Genomic DNA, 24,070 nt, shown 5'->3' with positions numbered 1-24,070 from the left:
ATGAATAAACACCAGAAAATGGCTGAGCTACTTTACCTATAAATAAAACAATGTAAACATTGTGACAAGGGAGATAATACAATCTGTGTTGAGGAATAAACATCTCAAAATGGCTGAGCAACTTTACCTATAAATAAAATAATTCAAACATTGTGACAAGGGAGATAATACAATCTTTGTTGAGGAATAAAAACCTCAAAATGGCTGAGCAACTTTACCTATAAATAAAATAATTCAAATATTGTGACAAGGGAGATAATACAATCTTTGTAGAGGAATAAACACCAGAAAATGGCTGAGCTACTTTACCTTTAAATAAAATAATTCTAACATTGTGACAAGGGAGATAATACAATCTTTATAGATGAATAAACACCAGAAAATGGCTGAGCAACTTTACCTTTTAATGAAATTATTCTAACAGTGTGACAAGGGAGATAATACAATCTTTATAGATGAATAAACACCAGAAAATGGCTGAGCTACTTTACCTATAAATAAAACAATGTAAACATTGTGACAAGGGAGATAATACAATCTGTGTTGAGGAATAAACATCTCAAAATGGCTGAGCAACTTTACCTATAAATAAAATAATTCAAACATTGTGACAAGGGAGATAATACAATCTTTGTTGAGGAATAAAAACCTCAAAATGGCTGAGCAACTTTACCTATAAATAAAGTAATTCAAACATTGTGACAAAGGAGATAATACAATCTTTGTAGAGGAATAAACACCAGAAAATGGCTGAGCTACTTTACCTTTAAATAAAATAAATCAAACAATGTGACAAGGGAGATAATACAATCTTTGTAGAGGAATAAACACCAGAAAATGGCTGAGCTACTTTACCTTTAAATAAAATAATTCAAACAATGTGACAAGGGAGATAATACAATCTTTGTAGAGGAATTACCAACAGAAAATTGCTGAGCTACTTTACCTGTAGATAAAATAATTCATACATTGTGACAAGGGAGATAATACAATCTTTGTAGATGAACAAACACCAGAAAATGGCTGTAAATAATATAATTCAAACATTGTGACAAGGGAGATAATAAAATCTTTGTAGAGGAATAAACACCAGAAAATGACTGTAAATAACATAATTCAAACATTGTAACAAGGGAGATAATACAATCTTTGTAGAGGAATAAACACCTGAAAATGGCTGAGCTACTTTACCTGTAAATAAAATAATTCAAACATTGTGACAAGGGAGATAATACAATCTTTGAAGAGGAATAAACACCAGATAATGGCTGAGCAAAATTACCTGAAAATATAATAATTCAAACATTGTGACAAGGGAGATAATTGCCTGTTAATAAAATAATTCAAACAATGTGACAACGGAGATAATACAATCTTTGTAGAGGAAAAACACCAGAAAATGGCTGAGTAACTTTACCTATAAATAAAATAATTCAAACATTGTGACAAGGGAAAAAATACAATCTTTGTAGAGGAATAAACACCAGAAAATTGCTGTAAATAATATAATTCCAACTTTGGAACAAGGGAGATAATACAATCTTTGTAGAGGAATAAACACCTGAAATTGGCTAAGCTACATATACTTTACCTGAAAATAAAATAATTCATATATTGTGACAAGGGAGACAACTATATATGTAAATAAAATAATTCAAACAATGTGACAAGGGAGATAATACAATCTTTGTAAAGGAATAAACACCTGAAAATGGCTGAGCGACTTAACCCATACATAAAATAATTTTAACATTGTGACAAGGGAGATAATACAATCTTTGTAAAGGAATAAAAACCTGAAAATGGCTGAGCTACTTTACCTATAAATAAAACAATGTAAACATTGTGACAAGGGAGATAATACAATCTGTGTTGAGGAATAAACATCTCAAAATGGCTGAGAAACTTTACCTATCAATAAAATAATTCAAACATTGTGACAAGGGAGATAATACAATCTTTGTTGAGGAAAAAAAACCTCAAAATGGCTGAGCAACTTTACCTATAAATAAAGTAATTCAAACATTGTGACAAAGGAGATAATACAATCTTTGTAGAGGAATAAACACCAGAAAATGGCTGAGCTACTTTACCTTTAAATAAAATAAATCAAACAATGTGACAAGGGAGATAATACAATCTTTGTAGAGGAATAAACACCAGAAAATGGCTGAGCTACTTTACCTTTAAATAAAATAATTCAAACAATGTGACAAGGGAGATAATACAATCTTTGTAGAGGAATTACCAACAGAAAATTGCTGAGCTACTTTACCTGTAGATAAAATAATTCATACATTGTGACAAGGGAGATAATACAATCTTTGTAGATGAACAAACACCAGAAAATGGCTGTAAATAATATAATTCAAACATTGTGACAAGGGAGATAATAAAATCCTTGTAGAGGAATAAACACCAGAAAATGACTGTAAATAATATAATTCAAACATTGTAACAAGGGAGATAATACAATCTTTGTAGAGGAATAAACACCTGAAAATGGCTGAGCTACTTTACCTGTAAATAAAACAATGTAAACATTGTGACAAGGGAGATAATACAATCTTTGAAGAGGAATAAACACCAGATAATGGCTGAGCAAAATTACCTGAAAATAAAATAATTCAAACATTGTGACAAGGGAGATAATTGCCTGTTAATAAAATAATTCAAACAATGTGACAAGGGAGATAATACAATCTTTGTAGAGGAAAAACACCAGAAAATGGCTGAGTAACTTCACCTATAAATAAAATAATTCAAACATTGTGACAAGGGAGATAATACAATCTTTGTAGAGGAATAAAACACCAGAAAATTGCTGTAAATAATATAATTCCAACTTTGGAACAAGGGAGATAATACAATCTTTGTAGAGGAATAAACACCTGAAATTGGCTAAGCTACATATACTTTACCTGAAAATAAAATAATTTATATATTGTGACAAGGGAGACAACTATATCTGTAAATAAAATAATTCAAACAATGTGACAAGGGAGATAATACAATCTTTGTAAAGGAATAAACACCTGAAAATGGCTGAGCGACTTTACCCATACATAAAATAATTTTAACATTGTGACAAGGGAGATAATACAATCTTTGTAAAGGAATAAAAACCTGAAAATGGCTGGGCTACTTGACCTGTGAATAAAATAATTCAACATTGTGACAAGGGAGATAATACAAACTTTTTAGAGGATAAAAATTGAAACATTATGACAAGGGAGATAATACAATCTTTGTAGAGGAATGGACACCTGAAAATGGCTGGGCTACTTGACCTGTGAATAAAATAATTCAACATTGTGACAAGGGAGATAATACAAACTTTTTAGAGGATAAAAATTGAAACATTATGACAAGGGAGATAATACAATCTTTGTAGAGGAATGGACACCTGAAAATGGCTGGGCTACTTGACCTGTGAATAAAATAATTCAACATTGTGACAAGGGAGATAATACAAACTTTTTAGAGGATAAAAATTGAAACATTATGACAAGGGAGATAATACAATCTTTGTAGAGGAATGGACACCTGAAAATTGCTGGGCTACTTTAACTGTGAATAAAATCATTCAACATTGTGACAAGGGAGATAATACAAACTTTTTAGAGGATAAAAATTGAAACATTATGACAAGGGAGATGATTTAAACCAAGAAATGTTACATGAAAATTTAGAAAGTATGTAAATTATGTACAATCTTATGCATAAAATAATGTGAGACTTGTTTTAACTGACAAGCCCCTAAAGGGTGTTTGATGTTTTTTCACTATTCATCATAGATTGCGATTATCAGATATCCAAATATGAGAAATAGTATGCCCCTTTTGAGTTTTAGTAAAAATCCTGAAAAAGATGACAACTGGATAATAGAAATTTTCCATCATATTGTTGAAGCTTTCTATTAACATTATACTGGAATGAGACTGGTGATCACGATCTACCCTTCCAAAATGTAACATTAATCAATGTATTGTGCATCTAGCAGTTTCATGAGGTGTTTCATCTTTTATTTACAGAGGAGAACTTAAGATTTATAATTTACCTGCTAATGAAGACACGACTACAATGCTACCACGAGATTCTTCCAATAGAGGTAATGCATGAGACGTGAGATGTACATAAGATTTATAATTTACATCCACAATTTTATCCATCCGTGTGAGATTATCCACTGTTCCTCTCCACATGCCTAACGGAATCACGATGATATGATTTAATACTAAGTAATCAATTCCTCCTAATTTGGCATGGGCTTCCTAAAATAGGCAGAAATAAGTTCAAGAACAATGGCATATGTTTAATTACATATTTCATATATGGAGGTTGGTTTTTTTTTTGTTGGAGGTAGCAAAAATCTACTTTTCTATGCAATAAGATTTTTCCCTTTGTATACTTTGATTTGCAAAGATTTATCTCCCCTTCAACCAATAGTTACAATTCTGTTATCCATATAGTAAAAGTATATTGCTTTTCGCATTATAAAAATACACTAATTACTGGTTTGGTAAAAGTTATGCTATCTATCAAATGAGACTGAGCCTTTGTACTTATGATGAGTAACACAAGCAACAGAATATGAGTACTCTTAGGGAACACAGGAGTTTAACACTTTTTGTGGGTTTTCCCCTTCAATTTCAAATTTTGATTTTGTAAATGGTGGTAAACATTTTGTGCAACATATATTTTTGTGGTTACCATTATTTAAGCTTAGTTATTTATCATGCTCTGAGCAAATTGGTGAAAAATTTATGTGCAATTTATCTTTGAATATTTTTTCGATCATGGTGAAATGATTTTAATTGGACAGACGTAATATTATAATCATGTCACAAATAATGATATTATCAACTTTGTTATGTACCATTGACTGCCTAGAGTTATCTCCCCTACTACTGATACAATTCAAGAGGGGATGTGTACAATTTTAAGATATCAGTCTTGTGTACAATTTTAAGATATCAGTTCAGTGTACAATTTTAAGTTATCAGTTCTTCGTACAGTTTTAAGATATCAGTTCAGTGTACAATTTAAGATCAGTCCTGTGTACAATTTTAAGATATCAGTCATGTGTACAATTTTAAGATAACAGTCCTGTGTACAATTTTAAGATATCAGTTTTGTGTACAATTTTAAGATATCAGTTCTGTGTACAGTTTTAAGAAATCAGTTCTGTGTACAATTTTAAGTTATCAGTTCTGTGTACAGTTTTAAGAAATCAGTTCTGTGTACAATTTTAAGTTATCAGTTCTGTGTACAATTTTAAGATATCAGTTCTGTGTACAATTTTAAGATATCAGTTCTGTGTACAATTTTAAGATATCAGTTTTGTGTACAATTTTAAGATATCAGTCCTGTGTACAATTTTAAGTTATCAGTTCAGTGTACAATTTTAAGATATCAGTTCTGAGTACAATTTTTAGATATCAGTTCTGTGTACAATTTTAAGTTATCAGTTCTGTGTACAATTTTTAGATATCAGTTCTGTGTACAATTTTTCGATATCAGTCCTGTGTACAATTTTAAGATATCAGTCCTGTGTACAATTTTAAGATATAAGTTATGTGTACAGTTTTAAGATAAAAGTTCAGTGTACAATTTTAAGTTTTCAGTTCAGTGTACAATTTTAAGTATCAGTTCTGTGTACAATTTTAAGATATCAGTTCAGTGTACAATTTTAAGTTATCAGTTCTTCGTACAGTTTTAAGATATCAGTTCAGTGTACAATTTAAGATCAGTCCTGTGTACAATTTTAAGATATCAGTCATGTGTACAATTTTAAGATAACAGTCCTGTGTACAATTTTAAGATATCAGTTTTGTGTACAATTTTAAGATATCAGTTCTGTGTACAGTTTTAAGAAATCAGTTCTGTGTACAATTTTAAGTTATCAGTTCTGTGTACAGTTTTAAGAAATCAGTTCTGTATACAATTTTAAGTTATCAGTTCTGTGTACAATTTTAAGATATCAGTTCTGTGTACAATTTTAAGATATCAGTTCTGTGTACAATTTTAAGATATCAGTTTTGTGTACAATTTTAAGATATCAGTCCTGTGTACAATTTTAAGTTATCAGTTCAGTGTATAATTTTAAGATATCAGTTCTGAGTACAATTTTTAGATATCAGTTCTGTGTACAATTTTAAGTTATCAGTTCTGTGTACAATTTTTAGATATCAGTTCTGTGTACAATTTTAAGATATCAGTCCTGTGTACAATTTTAAGATATCAGTCCTGTGTACAATTTTAAGATATAAGTTATGTGTACAGTTTTAAGATAAAAGTTCAGTGTACAATTTTAAGTTTTCAGTTCAGTGTACAATTTTAAGTATCAGTTCTGTGTACAATTTTAAGATATCAGTTCAGTGTACAATTTTAAGTTATCAGTTCTTCGTACAGTTTTAAGATATCAGTTCAGTGTACAATTTAAGATCAGTCCTGTGTACAATTTTAAGATATCAGTCATGTGTACAATTTTAAGATAACAGTCCTGTGTACAATTTTAAGATATCAGTTTTGTGTACAATTTTAAGATATCAGTTCTGTGTACAGTTTTAAGAAATCAGTTCTGTGTACAATTTTAAGTTATCAGTTCTGTGTACAGTTTTAAGAAATCAGTTCTGTGTACAATTTTAAGTTATCAGTTCTGTGTACAATTTTAAGTTATCAGTTCTGTGTACAATTTTTAGATATCAGTTCTGTGTACAATTTTTAGATATCAGTCCTGTGTACAATTTTAAGATATCAGTCCTGTGTACAATTTTAAGATATAAGTTATGTGTACAGTTTTAAGATAAAAGTTCAGTGTACAATTTTAAGTTTTCAGTTCAGTGTACAATTTTAAGTTATTAGTCCTGTGTACAATTTTAAGATATCAGTTCAGAGTACAATTTTAAGCTATCAGTTCTATACAATTTTAAGATATCAGTCCTGTGTACAATTTTAAGATATCATTCCTGTGTACAATTTTAAGATATCAGTTCTGTGTACAATTGTACAATTTTAAGATATCAGTTCTGTGTACAATTTTAAGATATCAGTCCTGTGTACATTTTAAAGATATCAGTCCTGTGTACAATTTTAAGATATCAGTTCTGTGTACAATTTTAAGATATCAGTTCTGTGTACAATTTTAAGATATCAGTTCTGTGTACAATTTTAAGATATCAGGTCTGTGTATAATTTTAAGATATCAGTTCTGTGTACAATTTTAAGATTTTAGTTCTGTGTACAATTTTTAGAAATCAGTTCTGTGTACAATTTCAAGATATCAGTCCTGTGTACAATTGCAAGAAATCAGTTCTGTGTACAATTTTAAGATATCAATATAAAGTTTTTAGAACTATAATATACCCTTATGACTTGTTCTGTAGAAGTTAGGTTACTCATATCAGCTGATATATAATGGTAAATTCCATCTGGTCGGCCAAGTTCTTTACATTTAGCAACAACCTGAAAGTAAACATATTTTAATTAAGGGTACATCTTGATGAAAAAGCAATTACTGCGGATTCATTTATATTCGTGGGTACCAATTTTGATGAATAGTGGAAACCTAGCATTTTCTTGGATATGTGATTCCGTGTTTCAGCCAAAGTCTGGACACAACTTTATAGAAATTTGTATTTCATTGAAAATTTAAATTCTTGGATCACCAGTACCAATGAAATCCATGAACATTGGTATCCAACAAATAATTGTGAATCCACAGTATATAAACAATTAAAATGAACTCTTACACATGTGTTGAAATAAACTATTATGCTCATTCAGCCTCATCTTCTTCAAATTCTTACAAACTTTAATTCCCTGTACTAAATTTTTTTTTTTTATTGTTCTCTATATTTTGTAAATTTATAAAATTTTGTGTGCATTTACAATTGCAATTGTTGAGCTATAAACAGAAATGAGAAATATATCATTTTCATATCAGAAGATGGGGACTGGATACAAATAACGCTACCCCAATTGATACATAATGACAGTTTTAATTTTCGTTAAAACCATTCCTTTCACATACCTGGCAACTGTCACTATTTGTGGGTGGGTTTCCCCCATTGAGGCTCCCAAATTCAAATTTTTAAAAGGCAATTATGTCCACAATTTAATCAAAATAATTAATTTTATTTACAATGAGTGATGCTTATAAAAGTATAGTATAAAGAAGCCAAAATAACAACATTACATTGTATTTGAAGGCCCTCTTGAAGGTTTTTTAGGAGTATGACAGCCATCTTGTATGCAAAACCCCCATAGGCATTTTGAAAACTTGGCAGGTATGCTTTCAATTTCTTCTAACAATAGATGTAATAAAAATATTTAAAAATTTAAAAAACATATTTAAGGTGGAATTTTATTATTACATGCTATATTTTTTCATAATTTGAGTGAACGAATTATCACAGCTTCATCTAAGATCTAGTCAAGTAGTTATTTGGCCTGCTTTTGCTTTTGGTGAGGCAGGTCAAAAAGGGAGGTCACAAGATTTGTACAATCAGAACCAAACTGAACTAGTTTCTTGTTTTTATAAAGATTAGATCATTGGTTTTCCTGTTTGAATTGTTTTACACTAGTAATTTAGGGGCCCTTTATAGCTTGTTGTTCGGTGCGAGCCTAGGCTCTGTGTTGAACTGAAGGCCGTACCTTGACCTATGATGGTTTACTTTTATTAAATTGTTATTTGGATGGAGAGTTGTCTCATTGGCACACATACCACATCTTCCTAAATCTAGTAATACCTCTTGTAGTTTTTGTTCTCGCCTAGCAGTAACAATTACATTGGCTCCCATCTTTGCATAGTGATAAGCCATCTGTTCTCCTATGCCAGCTGATGCCCCAGTTATAAGAACTCTCTTTCCTTTCAACAGATCTAGAAGAAAAATTAAACTTAAGTTAGAATCAACACCAAATATTTTTTGCCTTTTAAACATAATTTTTAATGTTTTCTTTTACCTGATGTTTCCAATTTTAACAAAACAAGAATGTGTCTGTAGTACACAGATGCTTCACTCACACTATCATTTTCTATGTTCAGTGGACCGTGAAATGCATGGTTTTTTAAAAAATTTCTAATTTGGCATTAAAATAGATCATATGTGTACATGTTATAAGTTTAAAGTTGATTAGACTGCAACTTCATCAAAAACTACCTTGATCAAAAACTTTAACCTATAGCGGGACAGACAGACGAATGGATGCATTAGATAGTTTACTCAAATTTGACACTGAAGAATTACTTCAGTATCCTTCAGTCAAACATGGATGTTCAAACCATAACTATTTTAATACACCAACAAAACATTAATATAATTGATCCAAACCTTTTTTTTTTCTCTTAATATAAAAGTTTTCAGTCTAACAGGCTTTGAATTTTTACATTTAACTAGGTGACTTAATAATCAGATATACCACTGTCCATTTTATTGCAAAACATAATAATTTTGTGAATGAGACCACCAAAACCCACACCTTTCTGAATGATGATGTATTTACCATATAATGTTTTGGTATTTTCACACCTGATTTGGTGACTATCAATTTTTCACATCAATTAATACTATTGTCTGCTTTTTCTTTTAATTTACTTCAAACGTGATAATGAAACACCAAAAACCCACATCCTCCTAAATCTAGATATCTCAACCTTATCAGGACATGATTTTTTAACAGTTGACCAATTCTAGGTTTAAAATAAACAAATCAAAGGGCAAAACTAGCCTATGTGATGGAAACAACATCTTTTGTTTTAATAAACAATTGCTATTAGAAAGGTGTAATGTATTCTTCCACCATCAAATTAAATGGGAAATGTGGGGATTTATTTAGTACAAACTTTCATTGACAACATTAATATCTATAATTATCACTTGTAATATAAGCCCTCCAATTCTCCAGTCCAAATAAGTATGTAAACAATCGCTATGTCCAAATATAAGGACATAAATATTGACTTTGTCATCTGAAATTATGAATGATGTTATCATCATTCCAGTTTATAATTGTATATAATCATGTACATACATTTATTACTTCAACTGCATCAAAAACTATCAATCCCAAAATTTAACCTGAAGCAGAACAGACAGATGGATAAAAAAAGAAACCCACTAGCAAAAACACATTATGCCCCTAGGTAATTTTTGGTATAAATTTGTTTAAAAAAAACACTCTCTATGAACTACTTCTAGCATTGAGAACATTCACCCCACTTTCTCCAAAGCCTGGAACTGCATGCACCTGTTAATCTTTTTTCTTGCAGAGTTTCCCATAAGCTGTTAATGTCATTCTCGGAGTTCTCCCATTGATGAAAAAGTACTTATATATTCTAAGTCAACAAGGTCTTTAGTATTCAGACAAAAGACTGCCCTAGAAGTCACACAGAGTTGAGCTAGTAACAGGACTCAGTACTAGATATCATACCAAGTTTAGTTTACCTATTCTATTGTGTATCCTCTTAATAATAATGAGAACAAATTGCCTTACAGACTTTCTCATTACATATAGATAAAAGTACAATACTTATTGATATAAAATCATGCAACTGAAATTTTAAACAAAAGATTTCAAATTACTTAAATTAAAATCATAATGCATCAGACAACCATATAGTTGATGATAGAATATTATGCTACCAAACTTCAAAGTCAAAATTACGGGAACAATAATTTGCAAATTTAGGGTGAGTTTTTTCCTTTTGAGTTTCTATAGCCACTTATATGACAAATTGACATGTTACATCATACTCTTGTTTACTTCCCTGTAATGATTATCATAAAGAGCTTTTAATGAGGAAGCTCACATACCAGGGATCCTCATTCAAAGAGGAAAAGCTTATATAAGTCTCAAGGCAGTTTCTGTGTACTGTGTTTCTTTAAATGGTCATAATTTCAAACGGTGGCATTGAGTTCAACAAATCTAATTTTATTCAATATCACCATGACCTTATTCAAGATCTACTGACTTCAAAACCTCTGCTAATATGTATGTATCCACATTACCAAGAAATGTTGCAATCAAATATACATAACATTAGAAACCATTTTTATGCACAAATTTCAGAATATTGTTACTCCCTTTGACCTTGACCTTTGATGTGGTGACCTCAAAATCAAGACTTTTCCTCTCAGTATGAGTGACCTTACATCTTTATAAGGTTGTAATCCTTCATGTAGTTTTTGATAAGCTTCAAGAATCAACTTTTCTGCATTAATTATTGTATTTTACATATTTTAGTAAAGTAATTATGACCCTGACCTTCAACTTTTTAACCTCAGAATCAATAGAATCAATCCTCCACTCATAATATGAGGCCCCAGCTTGTTTTAGAAAAAAATTGCATTTAATTGTGTCTTTTAGTAAAGAATAACTGAATATCAATGTTTGCATGGTATTTATACTGTACTATCAGGAACCTGATGTTCAGAGGTTGTCGTTTATTGTCTGTTATATAGATAAGACAGATGTTTTTCCTGTTTGAATGGTTTTGCACTAGCTGTTTTTTGGCTATTTATAGCTTGTTGTTCTGTGTGAGCCAAGGCTCTGTGTTGAAGACCTTACTATTACCTATAATGGTTTACTTTTACAAATTGTGACTTGAATATATAGTCACCGTCATGTAAAATTGGCACCATGTTTTTGGTTAAAATTTTCTTAAATATCGACCATGTTTACTAAAGATCATGATTTTCGATTACCAGAAGAAAAATCCAGTTGATATATCCAATACTGTCCTACCATTTATTGTGTATAATCCTGACCTTAACATAATCCAAGATTATTTTGTATGGTGGAATCCAACATTGTTCTTACCGGAAGTGTTGACATGGAGTTCCATGTGCTCTCATTTTTCTTAGGTCTCTATGAGCGTTTCGTCAACTTTACGTAAAAAGTATGGGAAATTGTATCATTCATGACAATGATATTACGGGAGAGTAACGAAATGTTATGGAACAAGGGATCCTCATAGAAACCAAGATAGGGGTTTTACAATTAATCTTGAAAAATGTGAAGGTCAGGATTATACAGTACAAACACAATAAAAGGTAAGACAATAGTTTATTTCCACAGAGAGCAAGAACAGAATTAAGGAGGAATGCCTTTGCTCTACGAGTGGTAAAAACATGGAATACACTACCCGAAATTATAGTAACATCACCAACCACAAATACATTTAAGAATAGACTAGACAAATACTGGAAGAACCAAACAATGATGTACGAAGACTATAAATCACCAATCACCGGAAGTGGAGAAGATTTAGATATAGAGACTGATGAAGAGGAACTCTAGTTCCTGTATCAGTAAAAGAACTTAGTAAACCTAAGTAAAGTAAAATAGTGGATATTTGGACAGGATTTGACTTCCGCAAAATAAAAAACATTATCTTGAGTAAACGCGGCGGATATTTAAATTTTTAGGACAAAAAAAATGGTGCCAATTTTACGTGATGGTGACTATAGAGTTGTCTCAAACCACATCTTCTTATATAAATCTATGTACTAACCTGGATCAAAATCATCTATTAACCAATATCCCACCAGTATACCTAACACAGCAGCTAATATTTTCTTCCACATGGTAAAACTGCAAGTATAAATATGCAAAATTGATATTAATGAAGAATGATGCCCCATCTTGAACAAGATTTTTAAAAAGGGACATAATTCAAGAATGGTAAAAGTTACACTACTCAAATTCATTCTTAATCTGAGTTTTGTTGTAATAAGCATTGTGTACTTATTTTATAACATTTGGTAGAGGCAAACGAAAGCTAGAGGATGTCAACTAGTTTTCGGATGTATGATGGAGAAATTTGGGAAGCATGCATATGATTAGACAGCAAACTAACATTACAACTATCAAGACCATATACCAATGTCAAGGTTTTACTTGTTCCAATTCAATGTGAGTAAAGTCAATAGGGATTTATCCTAAATGATCAGCCTTTTACATAAAAGGAAGCTCGCTTGTCATGTTTTGGAATTTTGGTGAGATTTTTAGAATTTTCTGGTTTAATCCAGTCGAATGACTTAATAAATTTTGCCCGGTGACCCCCATTTTCTTTTTATAATTCTTTACATGTGTAATGATAAACTGTCTGTTAAAGTCTTATGAAATTTTAATTATTTTTTTAACAGTTTTTTGAGGACTTAAACTTGTCAATGATAAAGCTATGAAAAGTCAAGAGAGAACATTTTCCTGCCAACATTTCAATGGTCAATAGCTAGAAAACAAACAAGGTGACCTTTAATTTTGTTCTGCTCTTTTGATTCCTTTATTTATTCCCTATCAATATATGCTGGTTCATTATCACTGAACTAGTATATATTTGTTTAGGGGCCAGCTGAAGGACACCTCCGGGTGCAGGAATTTCTCGCTACATTGAAGACTTGTTGGTGACCTTCTGCTGTTGTTTTTTTTGTTTTTTTTTTCTTTGGTCGGGTTGTTGTATCTTTGACACATTCCCCATTTCCATTCTCAATTTTATTTTAGTGTTTTGAAAGGTTAATTATTTTGAAACTGAGAAGCCAACTCCCTTAACATGCTTAATGGACAAATATATATTAACAAGAAGAGACGGAAATACAACAGCAGTTTTTGAAGGATTTTTGGACCTCAGTCGACAGGTTATAATTTTAGTCTTGAAATTGTTCAAGCATTACTTGTCCAGTCAGTGTTATAGAAATAGCTTACACTATGAGTATTACTATCCTTTTACATCTACAAGATGGTACATTGGTCCAGTAATTGATCAAAATTTACTGGACCAAACCTTATATTACTGGACATTCCCTAATGTCTGATTGACCTTGGGAATGACCGAACCAAATGAAAAATAAGTACTGTGGATTCATTTTATTTGCTAAATACCAATTTTTCGTGATTTTTGCGGGTAAATGTACAGTTGAACTTCCAAATTCAAATGATCAACGATTCACAATTTTTCTCTCGACTATGTATGCAGGGATTGGCAAAACATGAAATCAAATACCAAAGAAAATGCTATAAAATTGATAATGGAAATGGGGAATGTGTCAAAGGGACAACAACCCAACCATAGAGAAGACAACAGCAGAAGGTCACCAACAGGTCTTCAATGCAGCAAGAAATTCCCACAACTGGCAGTGTCCTTCAGCTGGCCCCTAAACAAATATATATACTAGTTCAGTGATAATGAACGCCACACTAAACTCCAAATTGTACACAAGAAACTAAAATTAAAAATAATACAAGACTAACAAAGGCCAGAGGCTCCTGACTTGGGACAGACGCAAAAACGCGGGTAAAGCCTTCTTCAATTCACGAAAATCAAAACCAATGAAAATTAAATGAACCCTCAATGTTTCAAATGAAACTTTGATTTCTGTTTGACAGACCACCGTACTAGTTTTATGAATGAAACTTAATGTCATACCTATGTACATAATATTGACAACTATTTGATAAGCTATCAAAATCAATTGATCTATTACCTTAAAGAAATCAATTATTTATGTATGTACAAGTTTTCTTACAGTTTAAATCAACTTGATTCACATAAGCTTTACAGGTTGGGAAAAAAATCACTAAATGGGAGAAAATTTCTCAAATGAGAATAATTCTTCCATTGAGAAATATTAAAAAGTTTTTTTTAGGAAAGTCTTTTATATTTTAAATTGTCAAAATTTAAAGAAAACAAACAAGTAATCATTTATGTATATCAAAAACTAGATACCCCAATGATGATTGTGGCCAAGTTTGGTTAAATTTGGCCAAGCAGTTTCAGAGGAGGAGATTTTTGTAAAAGTTAAAGACGACAGACGACGACGATGAACGACGGACGCCAAGTGATGAGAAAAGCTCACTTGGCCCTTCGGGCCAGGTGAGCTAAAAAGTAGATGTGGTATGATTGGCAATGAGACAACTCTCCAAGAGACCAAAATAACACATAAATTAACACCTATAGGCCTTCAACAATGAGCAAAACCCATGCCATATAGTCAGCTATAAAAAAAAAAATTTTGTGAATAATTATCTTTGAAGCTACATGTATATGAAATGTTGTATTTTTCTGGATATTTGATATCATGGCATTGCCAAAGTCTTCCTTCATTATAGTAAATTTTTTACCTTGTTGCTTGTTGACCATTTCCTTTTTCATTAATTATCAGTATGCCCACTATATATGCAAAATTGGAATTGGAACCCAGCAAACTATGATTTATCTCCACTTATTTTAACAGTGATTAATCTTTGTGAGTAGAAAAATAACACTGCAATGAATTAAGTTATTTACAGAATTTATTTCTAAACAATAAAATATTTAATTAAAAACCTATTGCCTTATTTTCTTTTTTTTTCCTTACTAATTTATATGTTTAATGAAATCTACCTGTATACTGATTGCCCTTCCAGATGTATGTATAATGGTAATCTCCTAGTTATAACAGTAAAATTGTACAAGGGGCAAAATTGAAAAAAATAAATAAGGAACATTCTGAACGCTTTGCTTAGTAGCAATAGAAAGGGTTTAAGGGTAGCCTACCCTCTGTAAATCACTGTTTCTAATCAAAAACATTTTAAATAGAACAATTAGTGAATCCATAATTTACTCCGGTTACTGGAGGTGGTCCTATATAGGACGGAATTACTACAGGACAAGACAACACAAGAAGGGGCATGCAGGTATGTCTACTCACTTTGATCGAATCATCAGTTCAGTGTAAAATTATTATAATATTTGATTGTAATATGACTGGACCTGACCTTCTGTTCTGTTTTATTGATTTAGGGTAGGTTACTGGGTTTGTTGTTCAAATTATTTTATTACTTTTAAAGTATTGATGACTGACAAAACAAGTAATTACAATTTGCCCCCAGGGAGTAATAAAAACTTATTGAACATGACTCAGGCCATCAAAAACACACATTTCATAAATTATTATATTTTTTCAAAATTATTTAAGGAATGACTGTAACATTTTTTCTGTCTATGGAGAAATAACATAGAAAATTTGGTGCACACTAAATAACGCCTATAGCGGGTTATTTAACAGTGTGCACCACCATTTTTTTATGTTATTTCGAATAGACAGAAAAAATATTACAGTCATTTCTTATAATTTAATTTTAAATTCCATTTTACACCATAGAAAACCATGAAACCAAACGTTGATAATGTCACGGTCACATGACTTAATTATGTCTATGGGCTCATAACAAAAAACCGTCAGCCAATCAGAAGACGTATTACATTCAAAATTAAATTATTTTTTAATAAAATTAATAAATATAAATCTATAAGCTGGTAAAAAGTGTATTTTTTTTCGCATTTCAAAAACCAGCACTATTTACATCAAATATATATATAGCACACATCTGGGGATTGTGAAACAGAAAACTTAGGGTTTTAACAGCAAGGGCACAAATGACAAATATTCCAAAATAGTCATAAAAGAGATTCAGAAACCAGGAAAATTTATATAAATTGGTGATCACCCTTCAAAAACCCATCATTAAATCAGTCCACACTTCTAGCAATAAAGGTGGTACCCAACACTTTTACTAAAATTAATTTGGCTTGTTTAATTTTCATAAAATTTGGTCAAAGTATTAACTTTGACCTTTTAACAAAAATGTAAAAATTTCAAACATTTTGAACCAACTGTTTAGTCAGAAAAATTACACTGGTTATATAGCAGTTTGACAAACACCAATTTTGATAATTGAAAAGCTTAATGTTCCTTTTACAACACATCGTAATTAAAACGTTTAGCTGACTTTACAGAGTTATCTCCCTGAAGTGTTAGGTACCACATTAAGAAACAGAATATCCTGTTTTTTCATTTTCCTGAATTTATTCTGTAATATAATAGAAGACATATAATTAAACAAGAGCAAAAACCTCTACTCCGATACTCAGAATTGGATTACAGTAAATCAGAAATACTATATATTTGAGCCATTACAATGCACTATTTCAGATACTTTATATACAATTTTAAGAACATACATGTAGTTGCAAGGTCAACCCCCAGCATTGCATGTACTTATCCAAGGGCAATAACTCAAAATAATTTTATTTTTGTTCTTCAAAACAATTTATAAATTTCAGGGAAAATTTAGGTTTAGAGCATGCATACAATTAGTGGTGGATTCAGGACTTTTCTAAAGGGGGTCAAGTCCCAATAACTAACCTGAGTGCTTCAGTGATTCCTTATATAATCGACCAATTTTTTGTCACAAAAGGGAGGGACCAGTGCACCCGCCCTCCCCCCTGAATCCACGTATGAAAATGTAATTTTTTCTTAACTATTATTTTTATGAAAATGTAATTTTTTCTTAACTATTATTTTTATGAAAATGTAATTTTTTCTTAACTATTATTTTTATGAAAATGTAATTTTTTCTTAACTATTATTTTTATAAGGACCATTACTCCTTTTTTGAAAATTGATGCAGACTTCCTGATAATGCACTTTTCCATAACACTAATATTTCAAAGGGAAATAACTTTTTTAAAAAGTTTTTTCAAAAATTTCAATTTAGACAATGATAGCTAGTATAATACCATTGAAATAAATTTAATAAAATTCAGGTAAAAAATTGTACATGCAAGACCACTTTAATAGCATTTAGAAATAAATAAAGCTTCGGGATTTAAATTACATACACTGGTAGAATTTTTTGCTTGATAAAATTTATACAAAAAGCAATAAAAAATATAAATATATCATACTTATAGACTATGCAATTTAATCCAACATGCAATTTAAAAATAATATATCATTTAGAAATGAATAAAATATCCAATGATTGAACTTTGAACTGTCGACTAGAAAATTAATTATCATGTACTTCGGAGACAGCATGACACAGTACATGCACTGTTTATGCAGAAAGATATACTATGTACAAAGTGGTTCTCTAATGGGTAGTTAAATATCATACAACGTTATTAAGAGTCAGCTATATTGTATCCTTTTAATTTACAAAATGGAAAATTGGAATTTTGGGGTACAGTGAAAGCTTTTGTATCCATTAAATTAACAAAATGTCAGAAAAGGTGGAATTTTGTGGTACAGTGAAAGCTTTTGTATCCTTCTAATTTACAAAATGGAAAAGTAATATATTTTAAGGTGGACACTTTTTTACCATTTAAGATAAAATAAAGTAATTTGTGTTTTCAATATTAAAGGGCGCAATGTTTAACAACCGGGATGTTGGGGATTTCTTATTTTCAGTGATTTATTATAACATTACGACTTTTTCTGTATTATGATATTTGATTTTTTTTTTTTGGCTTAGTGTCAATTATGAAATTTTTCATTTAAATTATGTCTTGAGTAAACAGAGATATATACTTTGTAAGATAGAGGAAGTATTCTTTAGTTACCTTGATTTTCATAAATAAAAGTAGATAAAAAAACAAGTCATAGATACATTTTTCGTACTAAATTTGTACTTCAGACCTGACTTGCTTTTTGTCTACAAATGATACACAATTGAGTGACACTGAAATAAAAAAAACGTTCAACAAGCCTTACAAAGTAAGAGCAAGGAAGACCCAAAATTTCGAAACGTTTTCAGATAAGGTTATAAGTTAATGTTTCCAGAGTCATACACTAGACCCTTTTTAGTATACAGAAGATGCGAGATTGTTGTATATCAAACCCCCCCCCCCCCATTTTCCCATTTCAGTACAATAGTAATATCAACTTTTTTAAATAGGGGTGTCTTTTCCTACATAAAGTTATACACCATTGTACACATGCCACAGTATAATCAACAACTTTTTAAGAGTGTACAACATAAATGTGGCGCAATAAGTCCATTTGCCAATTACCGATTTGACTCTGCTTTTACAAACTTTTTAAACAAATTACTTCCCTTTGTCAATTGTAAACTGGTTCCATACCAGACAAAATTGGCTTTAGCCAATGCATTTCATGATGAAATGAAAGTGATGTATCGGCAGTTTAATTATTTTTCACTAAAAATAATTTCTGATTTCAAAAGTATTAGTCAATTTAGTTAAACAACAAATTAATGTTATTAAAAGATTTGAAAACCTTATAAATTACTAACATATTACACACAGGTAGATTTACTCTTTCTGCTAGCTCTCCATTGTAAATAAAAATTAATGTCCCTCATAAGGGAGACAACTTTTTTAGGGATCTCTAATAAAAGGGTCAAGTATAAGAATTGGCAAATAGCCTATTTCAGAGAGATTATACATGTATAACGATGGGTACAAATTTATATGTCAACCATGGTCATAAATGTTTATTTTCTATAAAGATGGGTACAAATTTATATGTCAACCATGGTCATAAATGTTTATTTTCTATAAAGTTGTTTGTAAACAACTATGTACTGGTCTCTGTGGTCTTTTATGTAATTAATATGGATGATCTTGTTGTTAACATGTTAACATCTGACTAAGATGTCAAGTACAAAAATATAAATGGGTTAATTTTACAATGAAATATATATATATATATGGGAAGGGGGTTTCGCAATAATCTAAATAAGAATTTGGGTGGTTTTTAATTGATAAACCTCAGCTAGATGTGAGGTTCTCTACCCCCAAATTTGTATGTTGACATACAAATTGTAACTGACCACACCCTACACCCAGTAATACTTTTTAACATTTGATTTTTTTTTTACCATTTTACTAATAATTTAAAAAAAAGAAAGTCATAATTTTCAATTATCTATGGTTCAATAAATGAAGGAAGAATTTATGAAAAAAATAATTGAAAAAATATTAGTTTAAATAACTATAAATAATTCATCAACAATATAATAAAAATAAACTTACTATAACATAATAGGTCATTTATAGTCAATTGAAGAAGTATAGTACATGTAACAATACAACATCATAAATACTTCAAAGCAAGTACCTGCTTAATAATTTACAGGTAAAAATCCAGGTGTTTGGCTATCAATATCTATTTACTTCCTATATGGTAATATGTATATAATTCAATTGTTGATCAATATCAATAGTAAGAAACCCAAGTGTTTCAAATCTCACTTATATGCTTAAGAATTGTTACATAATAATGCTATACAATAAGCCGGTCAGATTTAATAGTAAAGAGACTGTAATTTAATGAATGTCCTTCATTCACTGAGGTAGCTGTCTAGCTGTCATATTTTTTTTTTGGCTCGTTAAATTTTCATAAAATTTTGATACTGTATTTACTCTGTTCTTTTGACAAAAATATAAAAAAAATCAAAAATATTAAACTAACCATTTTGTCAGAAAAATTACACTGGTTATATAGCAGTTTGACAAACACTTATTTTGATCATTGAGAAGCTTAATATTCCCTTAACAACGCAACATAATTAAAACTTTTAGTTGATTTTACAGAGTTATCTCCCTGTAGTGTTAGGTACCACCTTAATGAATGTCCTTCATTTGTAGCTGTCTAGCTGTCATATTTTTTTTTTTTACTTTAATCAAGCCGTTGTTTTTTTTGTTGAAAAAGTTTCATATTTTGTTATGTTTGGGTTTTGCTCATGGTTGAAGACCATACAGTTACATCATTTGGACATAATGCCCCTAAGTGGTGCATAAAAGTTCACCTTCATTAATTACAAGGCTAATGCACTCTTCTTTTTTTTTTATCTGAAACCCCCGTTTACCCCTTTCAGATGAGTTATTTTCTACAAACTCTTTATTACTACTAAGATCGTCCTAAATATGCATGAAATATTTGCCACTGGACGTTAAGCAACCAACAATCAATCATTTTACTACTAAGCAAACATTCACTTTTAAAATATTTTACCAAGGCAAATTAACCAAATATTAAATATGGATATTAAAACGACAGATGAATATTACGTTGGGTTTTACCCTTTTAATAAAATTGAAGCTAGAAATTAACACAAAGTCCCTTGTTTTCACAAAATAATGAGGCTCCAAAAAGTTATCCCTGCAGCGTCAAAAATACATTGTAGTTAAACCATCTCTAAAGTTGAAATTTAATTAAACAAACCACTTAAAAATCAGCTAAAAATGGCAAAATGCATTTATCAAATAAACATAATTTTAAATATTCAACATGATGAAAAACAATTATAAGAAAGTTCCAAAATTGAAAAACCTTTATCAAATATTGACAATTACGAATTCTTTGATAACTACATGTGCATGCTTTAGACTAAGACAGTAATACAATACCTTACTCTCCAACAAGAATCTATCCACTTAATTAATCCTTAAACACACAAAACTTTATCTACATATATAAATATGTAAATATAGGCTCTGGTATCTCAGGCCAGGTTCAAGGTTTAAGTCTTAAATGTTTTGGATGTCGTCCTAAAAACTCACTTCCTGACATAATTCTGGACTAAGTTTTTCCATCATGTCATTTACTGTGCTGTCACCATGATCGCAGGGAAAGGAATTTATAGAATAAAACCTTTATTTCTAACTTGACACATTCAAATGTTCTTAGACATGGGACCTTCTATGTTACATCTTTAAAACACAAGGCTTTCTAAAGTCTCCATATCATTTGAGTTCAGGACTTCAAATTCATACGAAGAGTGTGAAATTGAAAATGGAAATGGTGAATGAGACAACAACCCGACCATAGAACAGACAACAGCAGAAGGTCACCAACAGGTATTCAATGCAGCGAGAAATTCCCGCACCTGTAGGCATGAGCATGTTTCCTGTTAAAATAGATTTTAAGACCTCAATCATTTCAAAAGTGGACGGTATGGACTTTGCTCATTGTTGAAGGCCGTACAGTGACCTATAGTTATTAATGTCTGTGTCATTTTGGTCTTTTGTGGATAGTTGTCTCATTGGCAATCATACCAGATCTTCTTCTTTATATACTGAAGTACACATTCACTAAATCTGGTTCATGATTAAAGAACTGCAATAAAGTGTTGAAATTATCAGATACTGCCGATAATGTAAGGTAGTACATGATACTACAGGGAGATAACTCTGTAAAATCAGCTTTAACCTTTTTATCACAAGATTTTAATAATTATAAAAAGTTCTCAATGATCAAATAAGCTGACCAACTGCTATATTTCTGATTAGTGTATGGTTCAGGTTTTTTTTTTTTTTTTTTTTTTATATTTTGTCAAAGGGTCAAAGAAATGCAGGCTAATGAGCCAGATTAATTTAAGCCAGGTTGTTTGGACTACCACCTCCCCAATGCCTGTTTTCTTTTTTAATAAAAGTTTTCAATTGAATGGTCATTGGCGGATCCAGGAGGGGGGTTCCGGTGTGTGGAACCCCCCTTTTTTTGGCTGATCAATGCATTTAAATGGGGACATATAGTTGGAACCCCCCTTTGTCCTGGGTTGGGAACACCCCTTTTTTAAAATGGCTGGATCCGCCCCTGCTGGTCATCAGTAATTTTAAATTAAAACCACTTATTCTGAAAATTATATGCATATATAAAAAAATAACAAGTGAAAACTTGATAAAAAAAAAATTGTGGAAAATACAGAAGTTACAAATTTATAATAATATGTTACTTGGGAAGTTTTAGTTTTACCAGAATATTTTAAAACACTTACTCTTTTGGTGCCAAACTGCATTGATATAACCCATGTAATAATTAAGTTGTATATTCCGATGTTCTATGATGGTTACTTTCAAAGGCATGAAGGTCTAGACAATAGAAAATCATCTTTAAATTATTCAGAATTAGCTCTGAATTTACATATCTTGATAATATGATAGCTGATTGGGTCTTTCACCTAGAGAGCACCAATCAAAATCTTTTAATTTCGCAACACATTCTTATCAGTTACAGAAGTCAGCCCCTTTCCTGAGTGGTAAAGTCATTCACAGGGAGGGAGTAAGTTATTCACTTTAACATTGATAAAAGTCTTATTCTTAAAGTTGAGAAAAATCCATCTGGCATTTTACCGTTTATATAAACAGCAAAAAAAAAACAAATGTCATAAAATATGGTGTGATTGCATTAATGAGACAAATTACTTTTAAAGACCAATGGACAGAATTCTTAACAATGCCATGTCATTGTATAAGGCCAAAAAAATATATATGTCTGTTTCCTGACCGACCCTGGATTTTGTTATTCAATTCCGGAAAAAAATTGTTTCCAGTCCGGAAAAAAAGTCATTACCAGTCCTACCGACCTACCAACCCTGATTTATCTGCCTTGGCAGCATGAAACAGACATATTATTTTTTTTGGCCCAAAATTCTAAATCCAGGAAACAGACATATTATTTTTTTTGACCCAAAATTCTAAATCCAAGAAACAGACATATTATTTTATTTGGCCTAACATTCTAAATCCAGGAAACAGACATATTATTTTTTAGACCCAAAATTCTAAATCCAAGAAACAGACATATTATTTTATTTGGCCTAACATTCTAAATCCAGGAAACGGACATATTATTTTTTTTGGCCTAACATTCTAAATGTTTTTTTTAAATATTAGCACCTCTTGTAAAAGTTCAATTATCTTAGCACACTCTAATTTTAGACACAAAGGCCTTATTTAGAAGATACAAATATTCACCGACTTTCTGAGGCATGTTTCATTTTTTTACATAAATAAGGCCGTTAGTTTTCTCATTTGAATTGTTTAACATTGTCTTATCGGGGCCTTTTACAGCTGACTATGGGGTGTGGGCTTTGCTCATTGTTGAAGGCCGTACGGTGACATATAGTTGTTAATATCTGTGTCATTTTGGTCTTTTGTGGATAGTTGTCTCATTGGCAATCATACCACATCTTCTTTTTTATATTATCAACAAAACATTTTTTGTGACATTTTGTTTTTATATATATCCTTGGTTTCCTAGTATTTCGCTTTCAGCAAGCATTCCTAAGGTAAAATTCAGAAAAGCACTATGGATGAAAGAAACTCATATAACATGCTGTTTTCATTTTTTTTTTTATAAACTTCTGGAGAAATGCATCTTCGCTAGCCAAGGGTTACGATCCACTCCCGCTCTCTTCACCCTTGGCGGATTGAGCCAACATTTGTGATAACAATGTTGTGCCATCTATCGGATGATAAAAACCACGCCAATTCCGAATA

At 30.8% G+C, this 24,070-nt stretch overlaps 1 protein-coding gene across 12 annotated transcripts in view; it reads right to left on the bottom strand.

Moving 5' to 3' along the window:
- The window catches only part of LOC134718772 (hydroxysteroid 11-beta-dehydrogenase 1-like protein), an 83,080-nt gene that overhangs the window by 7,250 nt on the left and 51,760 nt on the right, over positions 1-24,070 (bottom strand). For 10 of the 12 annotated variants that reach the window (XM_063581479.1, XM_063581482.1, XM_063581477.1 and 7 more), the window contains 4 exons: positions 12,518-12,597; positions 8,754-8,884; positions 7,369-7,467; positions 4,061-4,274 (listed from right to left, as the gene is read on the bottom strand). In XM_063581479.1, coding sequence (XP_063437549.1) covers positions 4,061-4,274; positions 7,369-7,467; positions 8,754-8,884; positions 12,518-12,597 — 524 coding nt within the window. Of the gene's footprint in view, positions 1-4,060; positions 4,275-7,368; positions 7,468-8,753; positions 8,885-12,517; positions 12,598-19,822; positions 19,906-22,566; positions 22,661-24,070 lie in introns of those variants that run through there. The other 2 variants (XM_063581487.1, XM_063581485.1) reach the window with 2 other exon arrangements.

Source organism: Mytilus trossulus, chromosome 5 (genome assembly GCF_036588685.1).
Source record: "Mytilus trossulus isolate FHL-02 chromosome 5, PNRI_Mtr1.1.1.hap1, whole genome shotgun sequence".
NCBI classification, from domain to species: Eukaryota; Metazoa; Mollusca; class Bivalvia; order Mytilida; family Mytilidae; genus Mytilus; species Mytilus trossulus.
Note: the sequence above shows the minus strand (reverse complement) of the source record. Positions and strands in the feature narration are given on the sequence as shown.